Raw genomic sequence first — 27,850 nt, forward strand, 5'->3', positions numbered from 1 at the left:
AAACAATTTTTCTATTTATTTTAAACTGTGACTATTGGTATCCAACATACAGGTAGGTTATTTCAAAAATTGGTTGATGTAGAAAAAGAAACTTGCTGCCATGCTAAATTGATAAAGCAGCAAGGGATCTTATGTGCCTTTTCCCCATAGACAGGACACTACATACCACTACCTTTGATATACAAGTTGTTTAGCACTGTTTGGGATGGAGGGAAAACTATACCACTGAGGGATTGACCCTGTGACATGTCAGGAAAGAACTCTATCAGAACTACTTGATTTCCATTTTACACAGACTAATTATATCTGCAAGTCTAAAAAAGATATAGTAAATAATTGAAACAGTTGAATCATTGACCTACTTACAGGAAAAAACAAAATCTTGTACATTATACAGTGGATGTATGTATATACAATTATATATTTTTACATTTATTTAATAAATGTAAATGTGTGCATTTTCATCAACATGCCTTTTTTTATAGTTGTACACGTACATGTCTTAAAATGTTCCAGATAAAGATTGTATAATAATGTATAATAATTGTAATAAACTGTTGATACAGTATAAATTAAAAAAACTGCCATATTATAATAGTAATTTAATTAAAATACAAGTACTAGTATATCTTCTGAGCGTTGTTGTTTTGTACTTTTATCCTTGTAGTTTCAAAAGGGGATGTTGTGTTTGAGGTGTATGTGTGTTCATATGTGCGTCCGCGCGGGTGTGCATGTGTGTGTGCATGTATGTGTATGTGTGTGTGTGTGCATTTCATATTCATTTTTCATTAAGCTTAAATTGGACTCTCAGTAATGATGTAGGGAATTGATTTTTCAGTGACAGTAACAAAGAACATCTATTTTTTGCTTTCTTTCTTTCTTGCTTTCTTTTTTTCCTTCTTTTTTGTTGTTTTTTTTTGAGGGAAAAATACTAAAAAAAGATTGAAAAGTTCACCATTGGATCCATGGAATTGTTTTTAAAATGTTATGTTGTGTGGTCCAGTGAATATGGTTGTGTATTTGTATTCCACGTCTGACACCATGTATTGAGAAGAAACTACGTTCAATCACAAGCTTTTATTCTATTTGGATGTCCACAGTGCTTATATCTGGAGTCCGCACCTTACCACAAAGTAATGTTGCCACATTTTAACTGTGGCTATATGGTGTTAGACATATAGTTAGGACCACACATACTGAAAGAGGAAACCTGCTGCAGCCATGCAATTTAATGAGCTACTCTTTCTGATTAGACTGAATAGAAAGAAAGAAATGTTTTATTTAACAATGCACTCAACACATTTTATTTATGGTTATATGGCGTCAGACATATGGTTGAGGACCACACAGATATTGAGAGGGGAAACCCATTGTTGCCACTTCATGGGCTACTCTTTTTGATTAGCAGCAATCGTTCTTTTATATGTACCATCCCACAGACAGTGTAGTACATACCACAGCCTTTGATATACTAGTCGTGATGCACTGGCTGGAACGAGAAGATTGAATAGATTCAGAATTTGAATTCATCATATACACAAAACATTGCTATCTGTTAATAGTTATGTATTATGACATTGAATTTAGTTTTTTTTTTAACTACTGTGGTATTAGTTTATTTACTTGGGAAATAAATGAAATTAAAAAATAATTTAAGAGCAGCACAAGGGGGACACCTTGTCTTACTTACCCCCTCGTCTCTCCAATGTCATATTTCTTCCCATAATTAATAGTATAAATAAAAATACTATCAAATTCATATTTGTGTATAAGACAGTCCAGTAAATAATAAAACTAAACATAAAACAAATTTTAGTTTATGCAGGTAAAACTATGTAGACCGGTATTTCTTGCTCGACTCTAAGAACGATTAGATTAGAGTGATCTAAATCATTGTTATATGGTGCTCCGAACTATATTGGAGGAAACAAAACTACGCTTCGCACAACAACGATGGCGGAACGTCGCCGATAGTTGTGATTTAGTACTGGTTGTAAGAACTTGTAGAAGTATAACATCATTCAAGCAAAATGGAAATAGGTTCAGAGATAAGCAATAAAATTCGAGTAAGATGTGTTTTAGATTATGCTAATCAACTAATCATGGCAGTGCACAGATTGAATACAAAATTATTGTTGGCAACATGATTATCATGATTATTTTTCAGCTCCGTTTTGAACATTTTAGTTGAATCCGCTGTAACCTGGCGATTTGTACAACCGTGACATATTTAGTATATGGGCGAAATATTTGCAATCTATACCTTGCTGGTCGTTCCATCAGCAGAACTACGAACGATATCCGAGATTGGGGGGGGGGGGTAGTAGTTCAAGATAAACTAATGTAAGTGCACATTGAGCACTTGCATTCGAGTTTATCTTGATGAAGCGGGGGGGGGGGGGGGGGGCACAATCTCGCAAGTATATTTTGTTTAAGGACACCACTAGAGCACATTGATTTATTAATCATCCTCTTTTGGATGTCAAACATTTGGTAATTTTGATGTATAGTGATAATAGTCTTAGAAAGTAATTACCAGTCATGGTATACAGGCAGGGACTAGAAATATTGTAGAGTAATCAATAGTTGCGCCATTGTCCGAACCAAATTATTAACAACTACAAAAAATTACTCCCCTACCTTTAATTGCCGTTAGATTTCCTCCAAAGTTTGTCCAGACAAAAATCTTGAAAAAACCATTACAATGACCAATATCGACTTCGCTGAGACCGCATAGGGCAAAAAGCATGTAATTTTGTGCCAGCTGCTATTTTGACTTTTTATGGAATATTCTTCAAGAGGGGTGAAAGAATAGGACTTAATCTAACAACATCATAACATGTTATGATATAAAAGCAAACGTGATGATGTCATATTATTTATTATTATTATTATTATTTTAATGATACCACTAGAGATTATTGATTTCATATTAATTGTGTCACGTACTTTGGAGGCTTTCACCCCTCTTGAAGAGTATTCCATAAACAAGCAACATGGCAGACGGCAGAAAACTGCATGTATTTTTCCCTATGCAATCTCAGCAAAGACGATATCGGCGACATCGTTGCAGTCTCGTTTGTGTAATCTGTATATTTGTAGTGGTGTTTTTTGTGATTTGTGTCTTGACATACTTTGGAGGAAATCTAACGACAATTAAAGGTAGGAGAGTAATTTTTTGTAGATGTTAACAATTTGGTTCGGACAATAGTTCATCAAGATTAACATTGACTGCAAGTCGAAGTGCAATCACCAGTTGACTTGTGCTTGCACTTCAACTTACAGTCAACGTTAATCTTGATGAACTATAGTTGCACACGAATAGACTCGATAGTCGCGGACGACACATTTTTTCTAGAGCAGGCGCGAACCAGTGACATAACATTTATCAACAAATGTTAAAACGACACTACTTATGTTAACGAATATGTCTAAAATAAAAAATAAACATTTTGATTGGGGATTAATATCATTTGTTTTCTGATGCAGTGAAAAGTGTTTTTTTGTAAGTAAAACTGCTGTACTCACTCATAGAGTTTGAAATTCTTAGAATTGTAGATTCAACATGGGTGCAGAAAATAAACATTCTGATAGGCAAGTTAAATATAACCTCCAGTTCAACTGGTGCCCTTTCCACAAAGACTTTGTATTTTACCTCTATTCAATACAGAATGAAATATATTTATAGTCTTAATTTTCTTAATGTTGTTGATGTTGTGTAAGCTATATAGTCCTCTTCTGGATAAATATGTGAGAAGAGAGTTAAGAGTGTGCTTGCTAATGTTAAAAAATATCAATTGACATTTTCTGACAACTAGATGATTACATGTAAGTGCTGTGTCTCAAATAAACATAAATATACATATATGTTTCTCAAATCTGATGTGCGAGTTTGAATTATTTGGCGTTTACTCATACCATTAAAGTTGTATTTTTCCAAATAGTACAAATGTTAGAATGTCAAGCAGATAATGTTTTGAAAATGATTTGATTTTTCCATGAAAATATTATATTTATATATAATATACAATAGTATGCCAATGAATTTTCTATTTTCTTTCAGTCTGCTATTAAAGCGAAGCTGGTAGAACTTGGAGCTTATGTGGGTAAGTTTTTCACAGGTTTTTATGAATTGTTTATTTTTTTAACGACACTGGTGATGTTACTACAGAACATTGATTATTGGATGTCAAAGGTTTAGTAATTTTGAAATATAGTCTTAGAGAGGAAGCCAGCTACATTTTTCCATTAATAGCAAGTGATCTTTTTTATGCACTATCGGAGATTCCCACAGACAGGATAGCACATACCACAGCCTCTAATATACCAGTCGTAGTCCACTGGCTGAAACGAAAAAAAACCCACCCCAGTGGGCCCGCCGACTGGTATCGATCCCAGATTGTCTGCTCATCAAGCGAGCATGTTACCACTGAGCGGTTTTTGATAGATGATTGAAGTTACATGTGACTTATTTTTATAAAAGCACCCGTATACGTCTTGACTAAGTGGGTATACCTGTACATATGTGTACAATTTTGTAATGTCGTCATTGTCTATGTTCTTTTTTTTTAAGTTTGAGAGGTACATGAAGCTCATTGCTTTCCTGAGGTGTGATGGGTCATACATTGATCGCTATTTCAAGTCTTTGCACCAGTTTTATTTCACAATCCCATGCAGTACCCCACTTGAAGCTGGTGTATCAAAGATCATACCATTTTATTTTTTATTGACTTCTCTGATCGTGTCCAAGATGTAAATATTGCAGAGTAATAATTTGGATTTGTCACATTTTGTGGTCAGTTTTATTTGTCTATTAAAATAATTTTACTTTTTACTTTTTGTTATAGATGATGAACTTCCAGACTACATAATGGTAATGGTTGCCAATAAGAAAAGTCATACCCAGATGTCTGAGGATCTTGGCTTGTTTCTTGGGCAGAACACAAAAAAGTTCACCAGTTGGTTAGTAATTTATCTGTTATTTCAGAAAGTGATGAAAGCAAATAACCCCTATTTTTTTCTGGATTGTAGTGTAACCAAACATTATACCTGTCCTTGTGCTTTTAACCCATTCTTTTTAAAACCCTGGAAAATTCCTACTTCTTTTGTCCAATGTTATTTTTATCTTTAAATGTTTTTACAATGAACTCTGACTGAACTCACATTATACTAGTCAATTGGATGTTTTTGTCAATTCATGTAGATATGACAACCCATTTAATCTCATGCCAGGTTACCTTTCATTGAACAGATTAAAACATCAGTGACAGCAACACCAATAACCTCAAACATAAATAATCATTTCAAGTAAAAGTTTGGTTTGTTTAACGACACCACTAGAGCACATTGATTCATTAATTATCGGCTATTTGATGTCAAACATTGAGTAATTTTGACAGATAGTCATTGGAGGAAGCCTGCTACATTTTTTCTAAAGCAGCAAGGGATCTTTTATATGCACTTTCCCACAGACAGGATAGCACATATACTAGTCGTGGTACACTGGCTGGAACGAGAAATAACCCAATGGGCCCACTGACGGGGATCGATCCCAAACCGACCATGCATCAAGCAAGTGCTTTACCACTGGGCTGCATGCTGCCCCCATTTCAAGTACTTTTTCATGTAAATGTTGGACTTTACCGTGACAAGATAGTACAACCACACACATTCTAGTCTTCTAGTAGTACCACAAAATAAAATGTCTAATTTCACCGTTCTCACTTTTTAATAAAACAACTTTACAGTTTCCCAGACATTCTCACTTCGGTAAACGTTAAACAGTTGGGACTATTAATACATTGTTGGAAACCGAGATTAGCCGAAGTTTTCTGAATGGAAAAAAAAACAAAGAAAAAAATAGTTACTTCCCTTATGTTATTTTAAGAGTAAGTGAATTGAAAAAAATGTATGTTTACAAAAATGTTATTACCCAGGAAAAAGTTAGATTTCCATGGCAGGAGATTGGGAGGTTTGATCAAATACTGGAAAAGTAGCAGAATCCAGGTTGTCTGTACAACGATATGTTCTCATTTCTTTGCAGTTAAACAGGGATGAGAATTTTAATTTGATAATGTCTGTGGTATATTTCATCCACTTTACTCATTAAGAGGAGAATCTAATAATCTTTGTTTTTAATTCTTCTTTTTTTTCCAGGTTGAACAGCTTATTGATAAAATTACAGTCCATTTCTGGTGGTAAGTTTTCAGATTAATTTTTTCTCTATTCTAAAGAACTTCTATTGATTATAGTTGCTTCAAAGGATTTGTATTTGATTGTATACTTATGAGCCATATTTAAAACTTACATGTAGACTATTTCAAGTAACAAAATGCATTTAACCATATCTCGTCCTGGTTTTTGGGAAAGGTAATGTAAGTACATGCGGATACTGCTAATAAATAAGTCATTGTTTATGTTATGGTAGCAGTTCGATTTATTTATACTTAAAGTTACATTCTCTGGTTACCATATAACATCATGTACAAATGAGAAATACAAGCTCAAATGCACTTTTAAAAAAGTTGTGTGTGTTCGCTATGAACGGATATCGTCAAAAGTATATGCTTGATTCGTCGCCTGTGCTAACATAGCTCGGCAAAGCACAAACGACAGCCTGTTGTCAGTTTCAATTAACACATGCATTTGCCGATTTCAAATTGTAGGGTTCATCTCAAAAAATTAAAAGAGAAATCTTGCGCTGTACGAAGAACGTTCGGTTGAGGATACGGTACTAGAGTCTTTCGTTAAAACCGGTTTGATCTTGACAACGTATTATCTACAGAACTTTCAAAGTTTAATTTGTATACTAGTAACACATACTAAAGTAGACAATGAACGTTTTCACTTCTTAATTTTATGTGTTAAAATCGACAAATTCAAATAAATATTCTTTTGTTTGGAAAGGTTAAAGTTGGGGAGGGGGTGTTTCACGACATCAAAGATAAAGCATATTGATTTAATAATCATCCGACCCCATACAACCGTAAATAAAATGTGTTGAGTGCGTCGTTAAATAAAACATATCCTATCCTTCCTTCCATCTGCTGTTGGATGTCTAACATTTGGTAATTTTGACATATAATCTTAGAGAGGAATTGTGTGCATGTGCAGGGGGTGGGAGTATTGGAGGTCGAAACCCTTACTTGCCCAAGCTTAAAAATAATTGAAATGTATTTTCTGGGGGAGCATGGCCCCATATAAACTTCGCTCAACACAGTCTATAACCCCAAACCCGCTGAAATCCCTGCACACCCGCCTTGGAAACCCGCTACATTTTTTTTTAGCAAGGGATCGTTTATATGTACCATCCCACAGACAGGATATCATGTCATGTCATGTCATAGGGTTTTACGTGCACATTCAGAACAAGCTGTTGTAGCGCACGCCGGCTCCTCCGTCCATGACAGGAAAGGTTGGGGGAGGGGAGAGGAGGGACCGCCTGCACTGGCAGGTGCAAGGGAGCACCAGCAGCCCATTCAAATCGGTAGCAGGCGGGTGGGGGTGGTGGTGGTGTTATGGAATTTGAATGGAGCAGTTAAATGCCAAAGAGAAAAGGGTGTGCAATTTTGATCGAGGGAATTTGGCACAATTTTGAACGGTTGGTCAAAAGGTTAATGGCCGAGCTAATATAGGTTTTGATATTAGTGAATCGAGAGTAGCTCGTTAATTTTAGACCTCTACGATGCTGTGGTGTCTCCCTAGGTTGCCCATAGGGCCCTTATAAAGGACCTGACCACTTCTGGTCGAGACATCACCAAGTACCAAGTTATTACCAGCAGCAAGTATTGGGGGTTTGGGTGGGGGAGGCCGATATTCTTTTGTTCAGCTTCCCCCGGGTGCATTGCAATTGTGTACTCGGAACCGGTATTCTTTTGTCCGGTTCCTTATTAGAGTACGTGCTGGGCCATTAAATGGGGGCGGGTGCATTGTTATCATTAGTCAATGCACCCTGTGTACTGATGCAGTGAGCGTGTAGTCTGTGTGTGAATCCTAGTTTTGTGTTAAGGTTGTACCTATTGTCTTAAGTCCCTATTCTAGTGAGTTCAACGGTCATTCATGACCACCCATCCCCCTCCATCTTTGTATAGCATTGAATACAATGACGGAGGGGGAGTTAGACTAATCTAGCTATCACATACCATGGTCTTTTATATACCCGCCGATGGGGATCAATCCTAGACTGACCGCGCATTTCCAAAAAAACACCTTTTTAGGTCTAAGTAATGAATAAAAATAACATATAGTCTTGAAAAATGTTACGTAAATCGAATACAGTACCCTTTTCCTCTACCCCTAGAGTGTTACATAATTAGTAACATCCCCTTACATGTAACGCGTATGCCAACAGCTGGCCACTGTCAAAATTTGAAGGCAAATCCCCCACCCACCGACCCCTGGAAAGGCGTTGTACCATACCTCTATGGATATAAATATATTTTGGAGATATGAGACGATCCCTCAATCAAGACAGTTAAATTTGTTCAAAAATTGCGAAATCTCACGTGATCTCTTGTTGGGGAATTCTATACTTGTGATAAGCCAATGAAAACCAAGATCGGTAAGAGCCCGTCAAACGTGTCCCACTTTCGAAATACTGGCTTTGTTTTTGACCTGGATAAGCCAGCGTAGTGAAACCAATGCGGAGTGTGGCGTCAAATATGCACCAAACGTAATTGGATTTTCTGTTCTATATGCTTAAATAATAAAAATATTCCGGATACTGCCGCTTTAAAGACTAAATTTTATTAACTTCAAAACATAACCATTTAAAAAAAAAAAAAATTGTCTCTAAATAAGCTTGACTGTTATTATTAAGCATAGTTGGGATAGGATGGACTTTTTTTGTTTCAACAGTTGTCATGCAGCGAGTGTCACATAATAAAAACATTTCCCTTATATCCACTACTCATTAGCCCTGATAGGTTTTCTGGCGCTTGTCTGAACATGTGTCTAGAGATGCCTGAACTGTAAATGAATAGTGATACTGGTATGTAAATTGAGTATGCTACCCTACCAACCTACTAGGCTACTCAAAACAAATAGCACAAGCATCCTACCCCAGTCAGACGTAGCCCAGTGGTAAAGCACTCGCTTGATGCACGGTCGGTTTAGGATCGATCCCCATCAGTGGGCCTGTTGGGCTATTTCTCACTCCAGCCAGTACACCATGACTGGTACATCAAAGGCTGTGGTATGTGCTATCCTGTCTATGGGATGGTGCATATAAAAGATCCTTGCTGCTAATCGAAAAGAGTAGCCTATGAAGAGGCGACAGCAGGTTTCCTCTCTTTATATCTGTGTGGTCCTTAACCATATGTCTGACGCCATATAACCGTAAATAAAATGTGTTGAGTATGTCGTTAAATAAAACATTACCTTCCTTCCTACCCCAGTCAGGTATAACAAAGGCAATGGTATGTACTATCCTGTCTTTGGGATGGTTCATATAAAAGATCCCTTGCTGCTAATCGAAAAGAGTAGCCCATGAAGTGGTGACAGCAGGTTTCTCTCTCTCTCTTTTTTCTCTCTTTTTTTTCTCTCTCTCTCTCTCTCTCTCTCTCTCTCTCTCTCTCTCTCTCTCTCTCTCTCTCTCTCTCTCTCTCTCTCTCTCTCTCTCTCTCTCTCTCTCTCTCTCTCTCTCTCTCTCACACCACTCACTCACTCACTCACTCACTCTCTGGTCCTTAACCATATGTCCGACGCCATATAAAGAAATAAATGTAAATAAAATGTGTTGAGTGTGGTTTCGTTAAATAAAACATTTCCTTTCTTCCTACCCCAGTCATGTATTAATTTTTAGGAACATGGTTCCCTTAGTGATATACTATAATATTCCTTTAGCAGATCAGCTTGACAGCAAGAAGAAAAAGAAGAGTGGAACGAAGAAGAAGAGTAAGAGAAGGAAGAGTTCTGAAACTGCCGCTATTCCCACCACGTCGGTAGAGGAGAAACCCAACAGAGTTGTCGGAGAGAGTCAAACTGGAGACACTGCTGGCACGGTGGTGCCTGATGACGAACCGGAGCTCACTGTTCAGGCCGACACAGGTATAAAGTTGTCATTGTTTTTCAGCACCTACTGTAGGATTGATCCCCGTCGGTGTGCCCATTGGGCTATTTCTCGTTCCAGCCAGTGCACCACGACTGGTATATTAAAAGCCGTGGTATGTGCTGTCCTGTGTTGGATGGTGCATATAAAAGATCTCTTGCTACTAATGGTAAAATGTAGTGGGTTTCCTCTCTAAGACTATGTTAAAATTGTCAAATGTAATGCACTTTCTGCAGATCAACAACTGAGGATTTATACCATCTATTTTGGGATTGCCCTATTGTCAGTATCTTTTGGTCGCAACTTTTAAAATGGATTAAAACAAACTGTCTTCATGTTGAGAATCTCAAATTAAAGGCAGAATTCATTTTATTTGGTATACAAAAAACAACTAAAACAGATGTAGGTCTGGATTTTTTAATCTTGTTTTCCAAATTCTTTATTTATAAAAGCAAAGTGAAAAATATGTTGCCAAACATTGAACATTTAAAGAATGAATTGTACATAAGATACCAAATTGAAAAGTATTCTTACTTCACTAAATGTAGAAAAACTGATTTCGATAAAAAATTGTCAAAATAAAAGAGTACAATATGAGAAGGTACAAACTTCTGAGGATCATCTGCATGAATAATATGTATATAATATACATGAGTATGCAAAGGAATGGGTGGAAACTGTCAATTATAATATGGGATTATGTGTGAATGACTGGATGTATGTTTGTCTTGTTACATGTGTGTCTGAAAATTAAAAAAAACAATTCTTTTTTAATTAATTCAATTGCCAAATGTTCTATTCCCAGTGTTGGAGAGATTATTGTAAGGTGATGATTCAGGGCTCCCCAAACCTGACATGACCTATTTTCTGGGGATAATAAAGAATTTGAAAAAACAAAAAACAACATTGTCAAATGTTTGACATCCACTTGCTGATGATTCATAAATCAATATGCTCTTGTCGTGGTGTTCAGCAAAACCAACTTTCGTTTTTCAGCACAAGTGTGGGTTAAAGATTAGTTCCAAGCATTAGTCTTGAATTGACCGGCCTTGGTGGCATCGTGGCAGGCCATCGGTCTACAGGCTGGTAGGTACTGGGTTCGGATCCCAGTCGAGGCATGGGATTTTTAATCCAGATACCGACTCCAAACCCTGAGTGAGTGCTCCGCAAGGCTCAATGGGTAGGTGTAAACCACTTGCACCGACCAGTGATCCATAACTGGTTCAACAAAGGCCATGGTTTGTGCTATCCTGCCTGTGGGAAGCGCAAATAAAAGATCCCTTGCTGCCTGTCGTAAAGAAGAGTAGCCTATGTGGCGACAGCGGGTTTCCTCTAAAAAAACAGTGTCAGAATGACCATATGTTTGACGTCCAATAGCCGATGATAAGATTAAAAATCAATGTGTTCTAGTGGCGTCGTTAAATAAAACAAACTTTACTTTACTTTTTTAGTCTTGAATTGGAACATGTTCATTGGGGTCATATGTGTGTATGCAAGAAATGAAAAGCAATTCACTTCGTTCAAAGTTACTCAGCTCACTTTCACCCTCCCTAACACCATTCCGACCTCTCTCTAGTTGTTATTTGTGTTAAAATTTGATATTATGTTGGTCCAAATTTTGATTTGGGTGGACCCAAAACATAGAGTTAATTATGCATGGGATTAACTTACGGTTTATGGCTTAACATGGTGTTTTCACATTCTTAATTTCATCAGATACTTTTAACTTTAATTAATATCTAGACATTGTCAGCCTATTTCGGGGTTTTCATACATCTTCACACAAGACCATATTAGTTACAACAGCTGGCATATAGAACTTATAAACAATAGAGTATTTAAACCATGATCAAACTTCTGTCAAAGTTAAAATGTTAAAAAATTATGTCATACGGTCTCATGGCAATGCAAAAGTTGTTTTGTCTTTCAGATGAATTCACAGAAGAAATGAAGGAGTTTGAAGAAAAGTCCAAACCATCTACTGTTGCACCTAAGCCAGAAATCAGAGTACTTAAAGAGACTGCTATGGCCACAGCTAAGGAGACTGCTAAGGACACAGCTAAGGAGACTATCAAGGAGACTGCTAAGGACACAACTAAGGAGACTGCTAAGGAGATTCTTAAGGAGCCTGCTAAGGAGGTAGCCGTAACGGTGAAAGACAGCACTGATGTAGAAGTCATCGGAGTGACTGTAGAACCCAGTGTTGATGCCATACCAACCACTACGGTCGTCTACAAGCCATCACAGGAAGTAAAGGGCACTGTTGTACAGCCAGAAGTGAAGCCAAGACCAGTTACCTCCCATGTGAAACAGCAACAAGACGGTCCTGTAAAACGGAACATTGTAACATCTTCAGTTCACAGGAAACAGACATTCATAATCAAGGTAGGATCGTAATTTGGTTACTAACATCAGTGTTGGATGTTTGTTTATTACCAGTCTTCAGTGAATGGTGTCAAGCTTTGGGGTTCCAAAGAAGACTTGACAGAGACAGCGTTTTTTATCACCACCACCAGACTCCAAATCTAAAGCATGATCAACTATAGCTTGAATGCAGAAGAAGAAGAAGAAGAATAAATGGTGTTTTATAGTCCCCCTCCCCTACCCACATTCCTATCTTTTGTTTTTCCTTAGGAAATTTTATCTTGGAGAACTCCCACCCTACCAATTATTTTTCTCCTTGAAGACATCATCTGGTGCTTTCTTTGGGGATATCAGTCCTTCTATTAGTAATGTTGCCAATATTATTTAGTAATAGTTTTAGTTTTAGTTTGTTCAGACCATTACTGGTATTTTGTTACTTTCAAGAACAACTTAAGAACATTAGCATTGGTCATGTCCAAATTACTGTTATTAAGAACTACCAATGCACCAGATGCTTTTGCAATGCTAAGTTATATGTGGTACAGGCCCTAATCTTGCTGACGAAATGAGTGTTTTCTTCGCCATAAGTTATCTTAAAGTCACCAAGTTATTAGCAGTAGTGAAAAGTCGAAGTCGCTGTAAAATTTTTGACCTAATCCGATTTAAAAAATGAAAACACAACAGACGTCAAGATCCCGACTTGTTAATTGTTGTAGCTCACTTGGCACCTTGTCGCCGTATGTTGGACAGTGTTTTTACTTTGGCGCCAGACTGTTTCCTCTAGTAATCGTGAACCTGCATATTAACCACTGGTAGCTATGTATTTGACTAAAAAACTTGATATGTATGCATGATCATGCAGTAGGCCTAATGATGTTCCTTAAAGAGCAACCTACATTTTACACATTACAAAACATCCCTAAAACTAACTTCAGTAACAGAATATTTATTATGTAGTGAAATTGCAACTTATAGTCTTTGATTTATGCTGCAACCTGATCCTTGTTATAACATGTTTGAATGCAGTTGAACATACTACGTTATTCTGTTTTACAGGGCGAGGGATTTACCTCAGTCAGTTGAATGCTCATCTGAGGTGCTTGCGTTGCAGAATCAAACCACCTCAGTGGATCCATTTAACTGATTGGGTTTTTTCTCGTCAAATAGCCGGTGATTAATAAATAAATGTGTTCTAGTGGTGTCAATAAACAAAACAAACGTTTGTGTTTTACAGCGTCAAGACAATGCTGCCAGTGTGAACATGATGTATGTTCAGCCTACAAGGGTGAGTTTCTTGTTTCCTCTGTGCTTTGTGTACTCAAGTACTCGCTCTCCACTTCTCATTTTCAAGTAAACAGCTGAGATTTATTTTTTGGCACTCGACCTTTCGTAGATGGTTTTTCGTACACAATTGTCAAGAAAATCAATCCTTGGAGCGAACTTTAACGAGGTCCTAGGATTGATTTTCTTGAGACGAGTGTCAGAAGTAAAAAGGCGAGATTAACTTTCTGGGACTCATCCTTTAGTAGGTGGTTTTTCTGACATAATTCTCGAGAAAATCAATCATTGGAGCAATCTTTAGCGAGGTCCTAGTATTAATTGTTTTGAGATGAGTAATAGAAAAACCATCTACAAAAGGACGAGTGCCAGAAATATTTTCTAGTTACTTCAGTCTTATAATTTTAATCTAATTATTACAAGATTCACTGCATTTTATTTTTGTACCGTAACTCAGGGATTTACCCAGGCACTATGTGGATCCAAACATAGGCCCCTTCCCAAAAGAAAGTGGTACTGAAGATTCCTAATTAATATGCTAAAAATTCCCAATATATTTAATTATAAATGTATGTTCTAATAAATTTATTTAACAGTGGTGAACTGTATCATTCAGTGACCTGAAATTTTCCCACAGATATGATTTGCTCACACTAATTTCCCCAATCCTATCAGACATGGGACCATGACCAAAAATTCCTGGATACCTATCGGTGACACCGAAAACTTTTTTTTGTTAAGTGAGACATATAATTTTGTGGAATTCGTCTTTAGCGTGACTGTTTCTTCTTCTTTTTCCCCCTATTACATTCAAACAAAATACTGGGTTTTTTTCAAGATAATTTATATTTTTCAAATGTCTTCTATCATTTTAAAGGAAACATGTCACGTAAACCATATTTGGCACCAACCATGTACAATTAATTATAAATTGAATCACCTAAAAAAATTTTTTATAAAAAATTAATTACTTAAAATATCTCCATAAAAGAACCCCAGATACGAGCTCTTAGCGGAAATTGCCGATCTTTAATGAGCAGGGCAATCACGAGGTCCCTGACGTCAGAGACGCGTCGCTTGATCTGAAGCCTTACACTTAAAAGCATTAGTCCGTACCACTCATAAAGAATCAAAGACTTGCACAGCTTACCAAAACAATGAGTGTTCGTTCGCAAAACGTTTTGCCGTATCAATATGAGCTGTTAGTAAATGAAGAAAGACACACATTTACTTACAACAGTGATACTGAAGAAAAAACGGATAGCGAGTCGGAGGGTGGAGAAACTGATGGTGCCAGACCAGACTGGTCGACCAATTTACAGCCCGGAGCCCGAAAGTAACCCGGAGACAAAACCAAAACTCGGATGCTAATGCCGAGGTGTATACTGTTCATATTTAGCATAAAGATACACCTCGATATGATGTATTTAAATATGTAAAAAATATAAATGTAGGACAAACATTTTTGGGGGTTTTTTTGTTGAAAATATCGCATTTTTTATGTTCGGGCTGTACATAATGAAATCTGTATGCACAGTGTAAACAAACGCTCTAATTTACGACAAGGCGCTTCACTTTCATTAACCTGGCTTGTAAAACAACATAAATGACTTGAGAGTATAATCAACTTTTAAACTAAATATATTTCTATTTGCATCAATAGAACGAAATGGGGTTATAGTATTTTTCTCTCATAAAAAAAAAGTAGCATATTATTAGGCCTATTGGTAGGGTGCGTTAGAGTAAAAACGACCACTCACGATACCCAAGTGATAATTTTCTTTTCTTTGGTACTACGTAATTGGTCAGTTTTGTAATTTTAGATGGGAAAGTCTACTTAATCAAGGGTTTTACAGCATTATTTACAGTAATGAAGCAGGGCGGCTGATAATGTCCATTAACATTGTACTATAGTCGCGACAGGTTACGCCACAATACCCTGTAATCTTAAAAAAACTGGCACGTATTTTGTACGCATGTCTAGACCGTGGTAATCACTTACCTGGTCGATACCCTGCAATATACACCTGCCAATCAGGAATCACATGTGCAGGCCACGGAAAGAAAGGACCAATTAACTAAAACAACACTCCGATTCTCAAGTCAGCCCGATCGTTTAAACTGTTTATTTTTACACCCGAAGGCCGCGCAGTACGGCACTGTTGGACTGAAAAGATCGTAAGCCCCTTACTCCATATATAAACAGTTAACAACAATGGAAGAGTACAGCGGCTCTGACGTCACTTCCCTTTTTTTCCGAACGCTCACGAAGAATATGCATAAATCGTACTTTGATACTGGTTAGCGTAATTTCTTCATTTTAAGTTAACTACACGTATTTTATTGTTATAAAGTTATTTGTATATTATTTTTATATCATTTTTCTTTTAAAATGAGCTATATTATGGTCTCGTGTCATGTTTCCTTTAAAGGATGACCATGAAGACATAAATTAAGTTTTAATAAAAAAATATGTCAATTATGTTATCATCATTGTTATTTTAAAGACTGTCTCTCAAACTGTCAACCAGCAAGCAGTTCGTGGAGGTGTAAAGCGGAGAGCTCTTTCCTCCATGGTAGGATCAGTGATTCAGGAGCCGGAGGAAGTGGAAGAGGAGTATGATCCGTACAACCCAACTGTCGGCAAAGTGGCCAGTTTAGTGCGTGTCACGGCCAGAAAGTAGGTGCTATTTGAATACACATTATCTTGTACTGTGCATATATGTCACGAAGGTATTTCAGAAATCCACTTTGATATTTGTAATCCATTTAAATACAAGTATTGTGTGAGAGAGAGAGAGAGACAGACAGACAGAGAGAGAGAGAGAGAGAGAGACAGAGAGACAGAGAGACAGAGAGACAGAGAGCGAGAGCGCGCAGGGCACGAATTAAAGAATTTGTCTCCCACAGCAATTTTTAAAAGAATTGCCAGGGCTTTTGGCAATTTTTAAAAATGACATTTGCAACAAATAGACATGACTGAAAGGTTATTTTGCTGTATGTAGACATATTTCAAATGTTAAATACTGGCAGATAATGTACAGCAGGTGCATACATGTTCCCATTGTTGAGGAGTTTACCAATGGCACAAAAGTGCCCTCAGTTATGATCTGTACCTACGGTAATTTATATCTCAACAATGGCAGTCTTAACTGACAATTAAAAAAAAAAAAAAGAGTTCATAGGTCAGTTCTCTGTACATCTTATTCTTTGCAGTCAATTTACCTGTGTTTGAAGTTACATGCAATCATTGAATTTACTTCCACTGTTGGTGAAGTGCTGTAATTTGTCTTCTCCAGATCCAGTGTTCCTCCATCCATGCAGGCTAACAAGTCTCTGCTGCTGAAAGCGATGACCGACGCCGAGAAGTCGGTCCTCACTGCCAGACCTCAGACTGTCTTGGAAACTGGAGTCCGCCCAACAGCAAGTGCGTTCTTTCATTTACTGTCCGCTTGTTACACCTGGGCTTACAAAACTTTAAAATCTAGGTCTCAGTCTTTTAATAAAGTCTCATCAATACTTAATCCCCTTTGTGCTAAGAAGCACATAAGGCTGTAACCAGAGATCGCCATTGCTGCCTGTCTTTTGCCAGCTTCTCCAGCAGCCCCCAGCTCAGACTGCCCTCTCGAATTTCCTTCTCTACTGTCGTCCATTTTTCCTTCGGTCTTCCTCGTTTCCTTTTTCCAGGAGGGGTCCATCGGAGTGCCACTCTTCGTAGGGCTGTTTGAGGCATTCTGATAACATGACCAATCCAGCGCCATCTTCGGTGCTTGATCTCCGATACCAATGGCTGTGTGGAGGTTTGTTTATGGAGTCCTTCATTGGTTATGATGTTGGTATCAATACCAACAGTATGGAGTTAAAATCTGAAGTTGTTGTTGCTAGATATAGTCTTGAGTCTGGATTTTATATCAAGTCGTGGCAAGTTTATCATTTTATTTGTTACCAAAATAAGTTTACAGTACAACTGTTATAAAGTTTTGTTTTTGACACATTTTTTCTCAGTAAAATAATGTCAAAAAGAAATAAGTTAAAGGTAATAATAGTTGTTATATATTATGTTATTAGTGAATACTGTAAACCGTATTAATATTGCGACGTGTTTTTTTCGCAAATGTATACCTTAGCGCATGTTCGCGACATGTAAATTTCACGAACGACCGTTGACAGCTCAAAAAAAAAGTGGATAAAGACAGCTCACTGTAATTGTTATAAAGTTACTGTCTGTGGAGAAAGGCTGGACTAATTTAATTACTAGTACAGGTATCTGTTAGCAATTCAAAACATTCGTAAGTAAACGAACATTAGTATTCACACGCTCAAGATTTATGTTTATGAGTTGGCGAAATGGAACAACTACTAGTAATTATTTCTGAATATTTTTGTTTCTGATCAGTGTTAGTTACCAGTTATTAACTTATTAGTGTTACCTCTTGTAAAATGAATATTCTAATACAACTTTCAATAAATTGAATTATGACTGTATTTTGTTTGTGTTTTCCTTTATGGTTTACTAGAAAATCGAGACATCACTTTAAGCACACTTCAAACTGGAAAATAGTGCGTGCGTATTAATTTCGCGACATAAGATTGGACGCGAACGACACGAAATTTATATGCACGCATTTATTTCACGGTTTACAGTATATAAATATCTTAATGTCAGAGTTTGTACACACAGCTAGATTTGCACTGTGAAACTAGATAAATTATGTTCCAAAATGTTGTCTCCCAACCACTCAACAAATACATTTTTATTTCAATGAATTATATTGTGTGCATAGATTAAAAAAAAAAGGCCCAAATTGCACAAACTCACGAGGCACAAAATAATAATTATGGTTTCTCCTACCACCCCCATATGATCAATTGTTAAACAGTCCTAATTAAAACTGCATTTTATTTTTAGGTCAAGCTTATGTGATGCCCATGCGACGCCAGACATCATCTCAAGCATACATCCCGACACAGCTGGCGTTAACATCGAGGTCACGCAAGGAGGAAATAATGAGGAACATGAAGTATACAATAAAAAATCAGACCGAAGTGTTGGTCAAACAAGAACCCAGTCGTGTGACAGAGTACAAATCGGGTGAGTTTTATCTATGTCATTGTTGCACAAAATTCAATTTCCCCCAAATTCATTTATGCGTTTGAATTGGAAGTGGATTCTTTGACATTAGCCATTGACACACTGGCCGTGAAATCACATCAAAGCGCAAAGACGTGTACACCAAATAAGGTTATGATATAACTGTAGGGTCTCGTTGCTTTCATATAATGTAGTATAATCTATAGTCCTACCAAAAAGGAACGTCTTTTTTTATACTAGAATTTACTACGTTATTTATTTCTGAGCTGATTGAAAAATAGTATTGTTTTTGTTATTTCCAAAACATTTTTACTTTTCTTTTTACGTGAAACTGAAATTATTTCCAATTTTCTTTTTGTAGGAGGATGGGACAGATTATAGGAAATGTATGTTGGTTGTTTTTCAGTTCTGTACAATAGATCTACTAGGTGATTTTAATCTAGGCAATATATTTTGCTTTTCAGTGCCAGTGTCTGTAATAGCACCTGACAGTCGAGTGGTGGAGTGTGAGGGTGAAGAGGAGGTGGAGGTGATTGAGGTTGGACCACAGGAGGTGGACACAAGCCCAGAGGTTGAGACGCCCAAGGAGAAGTGTGTCGAGGCCGATGTGAGGATTCCGGAGATCTTACAGGACGCAGACATCACGGACGAGTTCAGTGTCGTGGGGGACAAGAAGGAACAAAACAAGCAAACCGTGGAAGACAAACCAAGAATAATACAGGAGAAGTGAGTACAACACTTACAAAATGGATGTGGGTTTTTTGTTTTTCTCTCTGTTTGGTATGAATAATATTTTTTTTTTTTAAATTCATACATAATCTGGCCAGTCAACATTAGTGCAGTGACCCTATTACAATGTACTGATCTGAATATGCCACCAATCAATCATTGGTTAGAGTATTTTGTAACAGAATACCCACTTTTTTTTTTTTCTCTCCTCTTTTTATGAACCAGACTTCGTGACATGGTTCAAATATATTCTTTATTGACTACATTTGTTTAATTATTGCAAATATTTTTAATATTGTAGCTAAAATAACATGCATTACTAACTACACCTTTTTTAAAACTTCTTAGAGAATTTGTTTTGCATCATAGCTTGAAATGACAAGTAAGACAATTTGTTAGTCTGTGGAGAAATTTTGTGTTTGTTTATTTAATTTAGAGCAGTGGAGGATCTAGAAAATAATAAAAGGGGGTGGCTGGATTGGGATGGAGTGAACCGGTGGGGGCTGAGCCACGGTGAAGTTTCCGGGGACAAAACCCCCTGAAGTTTCGGCATTGTGGACATTTTAGAGCCTTATTTCACTGATTTCCGAGGATCTAATTCCTAATTAATAATTCCATAAAGTTAATAAATTTGTTGCCATTTTCCTGATTCACAACAAAATATATAGAAAAGAATAAAATTTTGTCCTTATCGATGTAAGCCATACTCAGTTCAATTGTACACCTGATTGACAACAGGCCAGTGCATATTATTTTCGCTAACGGAATGGCTATATTTGCATCTTCCTGAACGAAACTTTGAAGTAACGGTATATGTTTGGAATGAACATAAAAAAAATTGCCCAGGAAGGGAGGGGTGGCTAGCCACCTTATTCACCCCCCCTGGATCCGCCACTGTAGAGATTTTAACAGAATATTTTTGATGGGTGCTGGTGTTGTTACATTCATTTATGTAAAATAGTTTGGGTTTTTGTGGGTTTTTTAAATTCAATATTATTAATTGCTACAAACATTACTATTAATATGACATTATTTAGACACATTAAATTGATATAACTACTTGAAAGTTTTTGTTTCGCTATCAAGGCTAGTTGTGGTACTTGTCAAATTCACCAGTTGCAAATTTTAAAAACAATTGTCAAAATTTATTTTTGATTTGGCAAAATAACTGCAGGTAATAACTAATATTTTATAAAAAAATAACTGAATTTCTTTTATCTTTTTAAGTTAAATAAATAATTAGGTGAAATTCTCTATTCACCCAGAACTAGCCTTGACTATGAATGAAAGCTTAACGACACCCCAGCACAAAAATACACATTAGCTATTGAGTGTCAAACGCCCCAACTATAAACCGTATTTCGTTTGTTCACTATCAGACCGAAGGTAGAAGTAGAGCCTGCGCCAGCTGCAAGTAACACTCGTTTCATCGTCACCCTGGATGGCGTCGACCCAGAGGAGTACGATGAAGAGGCACGAGAATATCCCACTCCAGACATACGTAAAACAGAACTCATCCAGGAAGTCCTGCCACAAGTTGTGCCAAAAGTGACCCCACCAAAGATTAAACCTTTCTCCATCAGCTTGAGGGATTCAGATGGTAATTGTTTTAGGTTGCAGTACCGGCCTCGGTGGCGCAGTGGTTAAGCCATCAGACTACAAGCGGGTAGGTACAGGGTTCGCAGCCCGGTACCGGCTCCAACCCAGAGCGAGTTCTTAAGGGCTCAATGGGTAGGTGTAAGGCCACTACACCCTCTTCTCTCTCACTAACCACTAACCAACTAACAACTAACCCACTGTCCTGGACAGACAGCCCAGATAGCTGAGGTGTGTGCCCAGGACAGCGTGCTTGAACCTTAATTGGATATACGCACGAAAATAAGTTGAAATAAATAATAGGTTGCAGTCTATAGCCTTTTGATTTTAAAGTGAACAATAAATTGGTTTTTGTGGTCATTCATTACATTTGGAGAAGCAGTGGTGAACTAATAAATGAAGAAATGAAATGTTATTCATTATTTCACTAATTAATTTGTAGATATATTTTTCTTTCATTTCTTCATTCAGCAGCTCTGTTTTTCACCATTGCTTCTCCAAATGTATTATTTGACCACATTTAAAAAAAAATAAAAAATTGTTTAACGACACCATTAGAGCACATTGATTTATTAATCATCGGCTATTGGAGGTCAAACATTTGGTAATTTTGACATACAGTCTTAGAGAGGAAACCCACTACATTTTATCCATTAGTAGGAAGGGATTTTTTATATATGCACCATCCCACAGGCAGGATAGCACATACCACAGCCTTTGATATACCAGTCGTGGAGTACTGGCTGGAATGAGAAATAGCCCAATGGGCCCACCGACGGGGATTGTTCCCAAACCGACCGCGCATGAAGCGAGCACTTTACCACTGGGCTACATCCTGCCTCTTGACCACATGGGTTCCAATGTCACATATTTATCACTTTCTCTATTGTTATCTACTTTATACTATTTTTTAAAACTTCACAAAAATAATGGGACTCTAAAGTTTAATATTTTTGGCATTGTCTTTACTTGAGGAAACAGTGAACTGCCTTGTAGTCTGTTTGGCCAATTTGACGTCATCTTTATGTAAAAAAAACAAAAGAAAGAAATCTGCAAAATTTATATGTTTTGCAAAACTGTTCAAAGTATAAAATCTTTATTTTTACTGAAACTTGAATTTTGTGCATTACAGAGGAGGAGGAAGAGAGTAGCCCGGTTAAGAAAGCCAAGATGGCTGAGCGATGTCGGTTCTGGCCAGCTTGTGTTAACGGAAATGCTTGCCAATATCATCATCCTAGTGTTCCTTGCAAGTAGGTGTCACACTTGATTGTTCGCTGGTAACTTTCTGACTACTGCAGGCGAGATATCTCGCCTGACATCACACAAGTCGACATACTGTACACTGTATACAGAGCATTCCCCAATTCATTTTTCCCACCGTTTTGCACATGACACTCACTGGAAATAAATAATACAACACAGGAAACAGTTATTTGACAGTATGGCAGCTTTAGTTTTTTGTTTTTCAATGGTAGATACTAGGGAATTTTGAGTTAAAAGGTGTTTTTCGGCAAGGATTTTCACTTGACAACAATGGCGTCACGTCGCGGTCATTTTGAGGATAGCTGATTGTGACAGCTAATTTGATAATAAATTTGATAGTTTTACCAACAGCGAAAATCACTAAATATTGGAATATGAATCGTTCATTTTTTAAAAAACAAATTCCGGTCAGAAAAGGCAGTTGTTGGGAATAGTGGACATCTGGCCTCAAATGCCCGTAAGTAAACGCAACTTTTTAGATTTGTTTTCCTAATTTTAATTGACATTAACTGATTTAAAATATCATATAAATTGGAAAAACCCATGAAAATAATACTTACCGATTCAAATATGAACTAAATGTATATATGTATAAAAAAAAAATTAAGTGAATATATGTGAGTAAAAGTTGTAAACTTGTACCCACACAACATGGTTTAAGTCAAAAATTAATCCAGTAGTCTGAAGGTTAATAAAGCCAAAATGATTCACCCAAAATTAGTTTTACCTTGTTTTTAAAATTATAAAGTTTGTCATATAAATGTTTTCAAATGATACGACAGTATGCACATTGCATGAAAGTCCTTTTCTGTCCAAAAACCATAACATAGAAAGAAAAAAATTGTGATGTCAGAAATAACATGATAAAGATTATGTCAGCTATGTAATGTTGTACGTGTAATATGCAATATGGTTTGTAAAAGACATTATTTATTTTTTAAGGTTTGATTTTATTTTGGTATATATATATAGAGTCATTTGAGTTAGTGCTCTCTTAAGTCCACAGAATTAACAGTTCCAGACTTGCACATTTGCTTGACATGTTTATATATATAAACAATTCATGACTATGAGAAATAAACGATGAGAAAAAATGCATCAAAACCTTGCTGTAGAGCATGTCATCAGAGGTAATGTTCTCTTTCAGATCTCACAAATTTCTTGACGACTCACACTTTTATGATATTGATGAATGTATAGATTACAGTACTTGATAAAATTATACCTTGTTTTTTGATAATTGATTTTAAAGTACCCATTGCTGTTTTTCAGGACTTTTCCACACTGTAAGTTTGGTGACAAATGCCTGTACATTCATCCCAACTGCATGTTTGACGCACGGTGTACAAAGCGAGACTGTCCCTACACACATGCTAGTCGACGTAGTGTTCATACCTCACCACCTGGTAAGCTCTTCACACACAACTGTTAACTCATTTTTTTTTTTTCTTTTTTTTTCTTGCAACATTTTTCCAGTTTTCCTCACAGTTTATGCATTCATTCTAAACTGACATGAAGAGGGAGGGAACAAGACACCATTATAAAGTTATATTTAATGATTTGAACATTAATTTAACAGAACTGTTGCCTTTAGGCAGGATTCAAGTGCTTGTAGTCTTCTCTTCATTTTTTTAATTAATGGACTGTTATGAAAATAACAACAAATAAATCTGCTGGTTGAAAGGAACTAAAGAATGCTGCGAGTTAGTAGGGTAGTAGATTTTCTGGAAGATGACCAATTCCAAGGCCATATTATATTATCAGCAAGTTTTTCTGTGCTCGGCTATAACAGGAAGTAGTTTTTTGTCCACGGTTTTCTAGAACTTTGTTTTCTTACAAGTGATGGTTACTGAGAAATATCCATTTTGCTTTTCGCCTTTCCTAAGCTGCTATTTCAAGCCTTGTAGAGTTAAAAAGAAATTTCAGATACTTCAGCTAAGTTCCATATGACTTTGACCTCATGTGGGAGTGGGATAACAATTAAAGTTCAACTTTAACATCAGTTATAATTTGGTGAATTGACAGACCACAGCTTAATGGTCCACATTCCACTTACAACAATATTGGGTTCTGATTAGTTTCTTTTTTAGAATAGTCATTATTGGTTTTGTTGTTGTTTAAAAAAAAAAAAAGTCATAAAAGCATTTATCCTATAACTTAACCGTGATATCCATGACCTAAACCCATGTGATAATTTAGAGTATTAACCTGGTTAATAATGGTGTGCAAATTTAAAATTATACGCAAATTTACACGTCTCTAGGTAATAATGTGTTGCTGTGAATGGGTCATTTGTTTACAAGCTAACAAGACCTGTATACCTGAATGCAACATTCTATAAGATTTAGTTAAAGTGCGTGATGTCAAAGTAATTTGTGCTAATCATGATGTCATATTACCGATGGAGGTGACTTTAGTACTGTAATTTACTAAATATCGAATGAAATGTTATTTTAGAAGTGTTATAGGATAAATAGAGTTCACTACTCATGTTTTATAATATTTAAAATATTGACTTCGTCTAGTTAATCAGTATTTGTCTCGGCAGAGCCTCAACAAATACCGATAACAGTAAACTCGGTTGATATTTTCCATATTAAAAAACACACTTGTGACGAATCCTCTATTAATTGTTCTACATTAATAACATTATTTTCCACTGTGTTCTCTCCAGCCATGCAGCAACCCATGGTCATCATAGCGGCCCCATCTTCGATGGCGTCTATGGCACCTGTACCGTGCAAGTTCTTTCCTAATTGTCACAACACACAGTGTCCATTCATCCACCCCAAGGTATTGTCTGGCTTTTATCTTACTCAGAATGTTCTTTTCTTTTTGGTTAACATATGACAGATTATTAATTTCTATATAACTTTCTCAACAAGATACACTCATTTTCAGGCCATAAATTGTTTTTGACATATATGATGAATCATTGATTGCTACATAACTTTCTTAACAAGTTACATTCATGTATAAGTCTTTTCCATGCTGGTTTCACATCTTTGGCTTGTTGTTACATTTTCAGGCCATAAATTGTTTTTGACATATATGATGAATCATTGATTACTATAGAACTTTCTTAACAAGTTACATTCATGTATAAGTCTTTTCCATGCTGGTTTCATATCTTTGGCTTGTTACATGTTTAGGCCATAAATTGTTTTTGACATATATGATGAATCATTGATTACTATAGAACTTTCTTAACAAGTTACATTCATGTATAAGTCTTTTCCGTGCTGGTTTCATATCTTTGGCTTGTTGTTACATGTTTAGGCCATAAATAGTTTTTAGCTATCTCTGTATAGATATCTTTTCGGTCAACTTTCATTCCAACCAGTGCCCCTTGACTAGTATATCAAAGGCAGTGGTATGTGCTGTCTTGTCAGTGTCTTTAAGAGTTAAACAAAGATTCTGTTATTTTACACCATGACCAGTCATTTGTTTACTTTCTAAAAAGACACTGATAATCATAAATAACATGTATATTAGTTTCCAATATTAGTGTTCTCGCTGCTCTATTAAAGCGGGGCAAAATAAGGAGTATGTCTTTCCACCAACTCAACCAACACACAACGATATTTGGTAGCCAAGTTTTCCTTTTTTTGGTTGCTTTTCAGGTTATTATTATTTTTATTGGGGGGGGGGGGGTTGGAGGGTGAAGTGTCGCGCGGCTGCCCTCCTTTAATTTTCACCCACCGAGAACACTGAATATACATATAAAGGATCCACGGGAATAACCTATGATGTCCAAATAGACAGCCAGTATTATAATGATCGTGTATATCAAGGTCACAAGTTGCACACAAAATGAAAAACCTATAATTATGGTAGGCGATTAAAAGTTGTTGATAAATTATGCTTTCTTGGGTATAAATTGTAAACTTTAAAATTAAATAAATATCACCGTACCAAAAATGTGACATCACAGTTTATTCAAGAGGACCCATCATATAATTAACCTTTATCAACATTTCACTTTTAAATGTTTATGTTAATTTTTTACTTAGGTTATTATTATTTTTTCAGTTTTCATATCCCTTTCTTTTCTCGTCTTTGAGTTACATCTCATTTGTTCCTACTATGATTGCTACTCCTATTTTCTACTTCTGCTGTCTGCCTCCACTTTCCAGTCCTTGTCTCTTTAGCTGCTTGTCTCTAGTGGTCAACCATGCCGTACACCAGCCATTCCTCATCACCGGTTTGCTGTGTGCTACATCTCTCCACTTATTGGAGTGTACTTAATAAATTGTTATTAATTTGTTTTTTTAAGGCATGTAGATTTGGTTTCAACTGTATGAGAAAATCAACATGTCCATTTCACCACCCAGCATTCCAAGAGAAAGAACGACTCACATGGAGTGCAAACAAAATCACACTGGTAAATATATTTTATATTTAATACTTTGAACGTTCCTCAATGTCGGGATGCTCCTCATGGCTAATCTCATTTTCACTGTATTTCAACATGGCAGCAGCGGGTTTCCACTGTCATATCTGTGTCATCCTTAACCATACCTCTTGTGCAGTATAACAGTAACTAAAATGCACTGAGTGCCTCATTAAAAAAAAAAAAATGTTCCTTCCTTCTTAACTCTTTCACCACTAAGTTTTACAGTCTTGACCTTCCCTGCACACTGAGTTTAAATAGCAGATTTATGATCATGTTTGTTAAAGGATAAAACTACTTGTTTTATCATTAATTTTAGTTATAGGCTATACATTTCCAGAAAGGTGAATGGACGGCTGTCTAGATAAAAAAATAATACTTTCAAAATGTTAGATTCAACAGGTATAAATCTGGTAATTACAGGTAAACTATGCATATTACTCGCCTATTTGAGTAGGTAGGACTGGTAATTTAAAAAAAAACCCAGTACAAATGTTTTTCTTGTTGGATAATTAATTAATTAACATTCCAGTTATAATTTTAAAATATATATTTACAATGCTTTTGCAAAATTAAGCTTTCATTTCATCAACAGAAATATCATACCACACACATTTGTTGTTAGCAGGATCTGTATCACGCTTTTTTTTGGCATTCATGTTGGTAAATTACACAATTTTTCCATACACTGTATTGGAATAAAATAGCGAAAAGTACTCTATGGCGTTTGTGTTGACGTCAAACACTTTTACGGGCCCCGGATTTTTAGTAAACGTTGATCTGCAGGTAACCGAATATGGCTCATGTGTCCAGGTAAACTCAGGCGCGTGGTAAAACAGTGGCAAGTCATCTTGTAACTCGTCATCGGTATCATTTTCTTCTAAATTGCCATGTTTAATGACATTTCGTTCACGATCGCCAATCTCGATTAAATCAAATGCACCAAAGTCCATAATATCCCACATTTCATCATCGGAAAACCCGTCATCTGAATCGCAACCATTGTTTTCAACAGACGAAATTTCGTCACCTCGGTTCATGTTTAATTACAGTCGAATATCAGTATAAACTTGGAAAAACTCATTCA

The 27,850-nt window shown here is 36.4% G+C and overlaps 1 protein-coding gene across 2 annotated transcripts in view; it reads left to right on the plus strand.

Annotated features, from left to right (window-relative positions):
• Window positions 1-1,948: 1,948 nt before the first annotated feature.
• LOC121370718 (zinc finger CCCH domain-containing protein 14-like) overlaps window positions 1,949-27,850 on the plus strand; it is a 29,907-nt gene continuing 4,005 nt past the window's right edge. The window contains exons 1-16 of one of the 2 annotated variants that reach the window (XM_041496132.1): window positions 1,949-2,066; window positions 4,064-4,106; window positions 4,848-4,962; window positions 6,157-6,197; window positions 9,844-10,047; window positions 11,979-12,433; window positions 13,647-13,697; window positions 16,198-16,370; window positions 16,990-17,117; window positions 18,600-18,782; window positions 19,247-19,508; window positions 20,891-21,111; window positions 22,240-22,357; window positions 23,643-23,776; window positions 25,045-25,163; window positions 26,647-26,754. In XM_041496132.1, the coding sequence (XP_041352066.1) occupies window positions 2,031-2,066; window positions 4,064-4,106; window positions 4,848-4,962; window positions 6,157-6,197; window positions 9,844-10,047; window positions 11,979-12,433; window positions 13,647-13,697; window positions 16,198-16,370; window positions 16,990-17,117; window positions 18,600-18,782; window positions 19,247-19,508; window positions 20,891-21,111; window positions 22,240-22,357; window positions 23,643-23,776; window positions 25,045-25,163; window positions 26,647-26,754 (2,391 nt within the window). In that variant the 5' untranslated portion in view covers window positions 1,949-2,030. The remainder of the gene's footprint in view (window positions 2,067-4,063; window positions 4,107-4,847; window positions 4,963-6,156; window positions 6,198-9,843; window positions 10,048-11,978; window positions 12,434-13,646; window positions 13,698-16,197; window positions 16,371-16,989; window positions 17,118-18,599; window positions 18,783-19,246; window positions 19,509-20,890; window positions 21,112-22,239; window positions 22,358-23,642; window positions 23,777-25,044; window positions 25,164-26,646; window positions 26,755-27,850) is intronic. The other variant, XM_041496133.1, reaches the window with a different exon arrangement.

The sequence above is a fragment of the Gigantopelta aegis genome, chromosome 4 (assembly GCF_016097555.1).
Source record: "Gigantopelta aegis isolate Gae_Host chromosome 4, Gae_host_genome, whole genome shotgun sequence".
Lineage (NCBI taxonomy): Eukaryota > Metazoa > Mollusca > Gastropoda > Neomphalida > Peltospiridae > Gigantopelta > Gigantopelta aegis.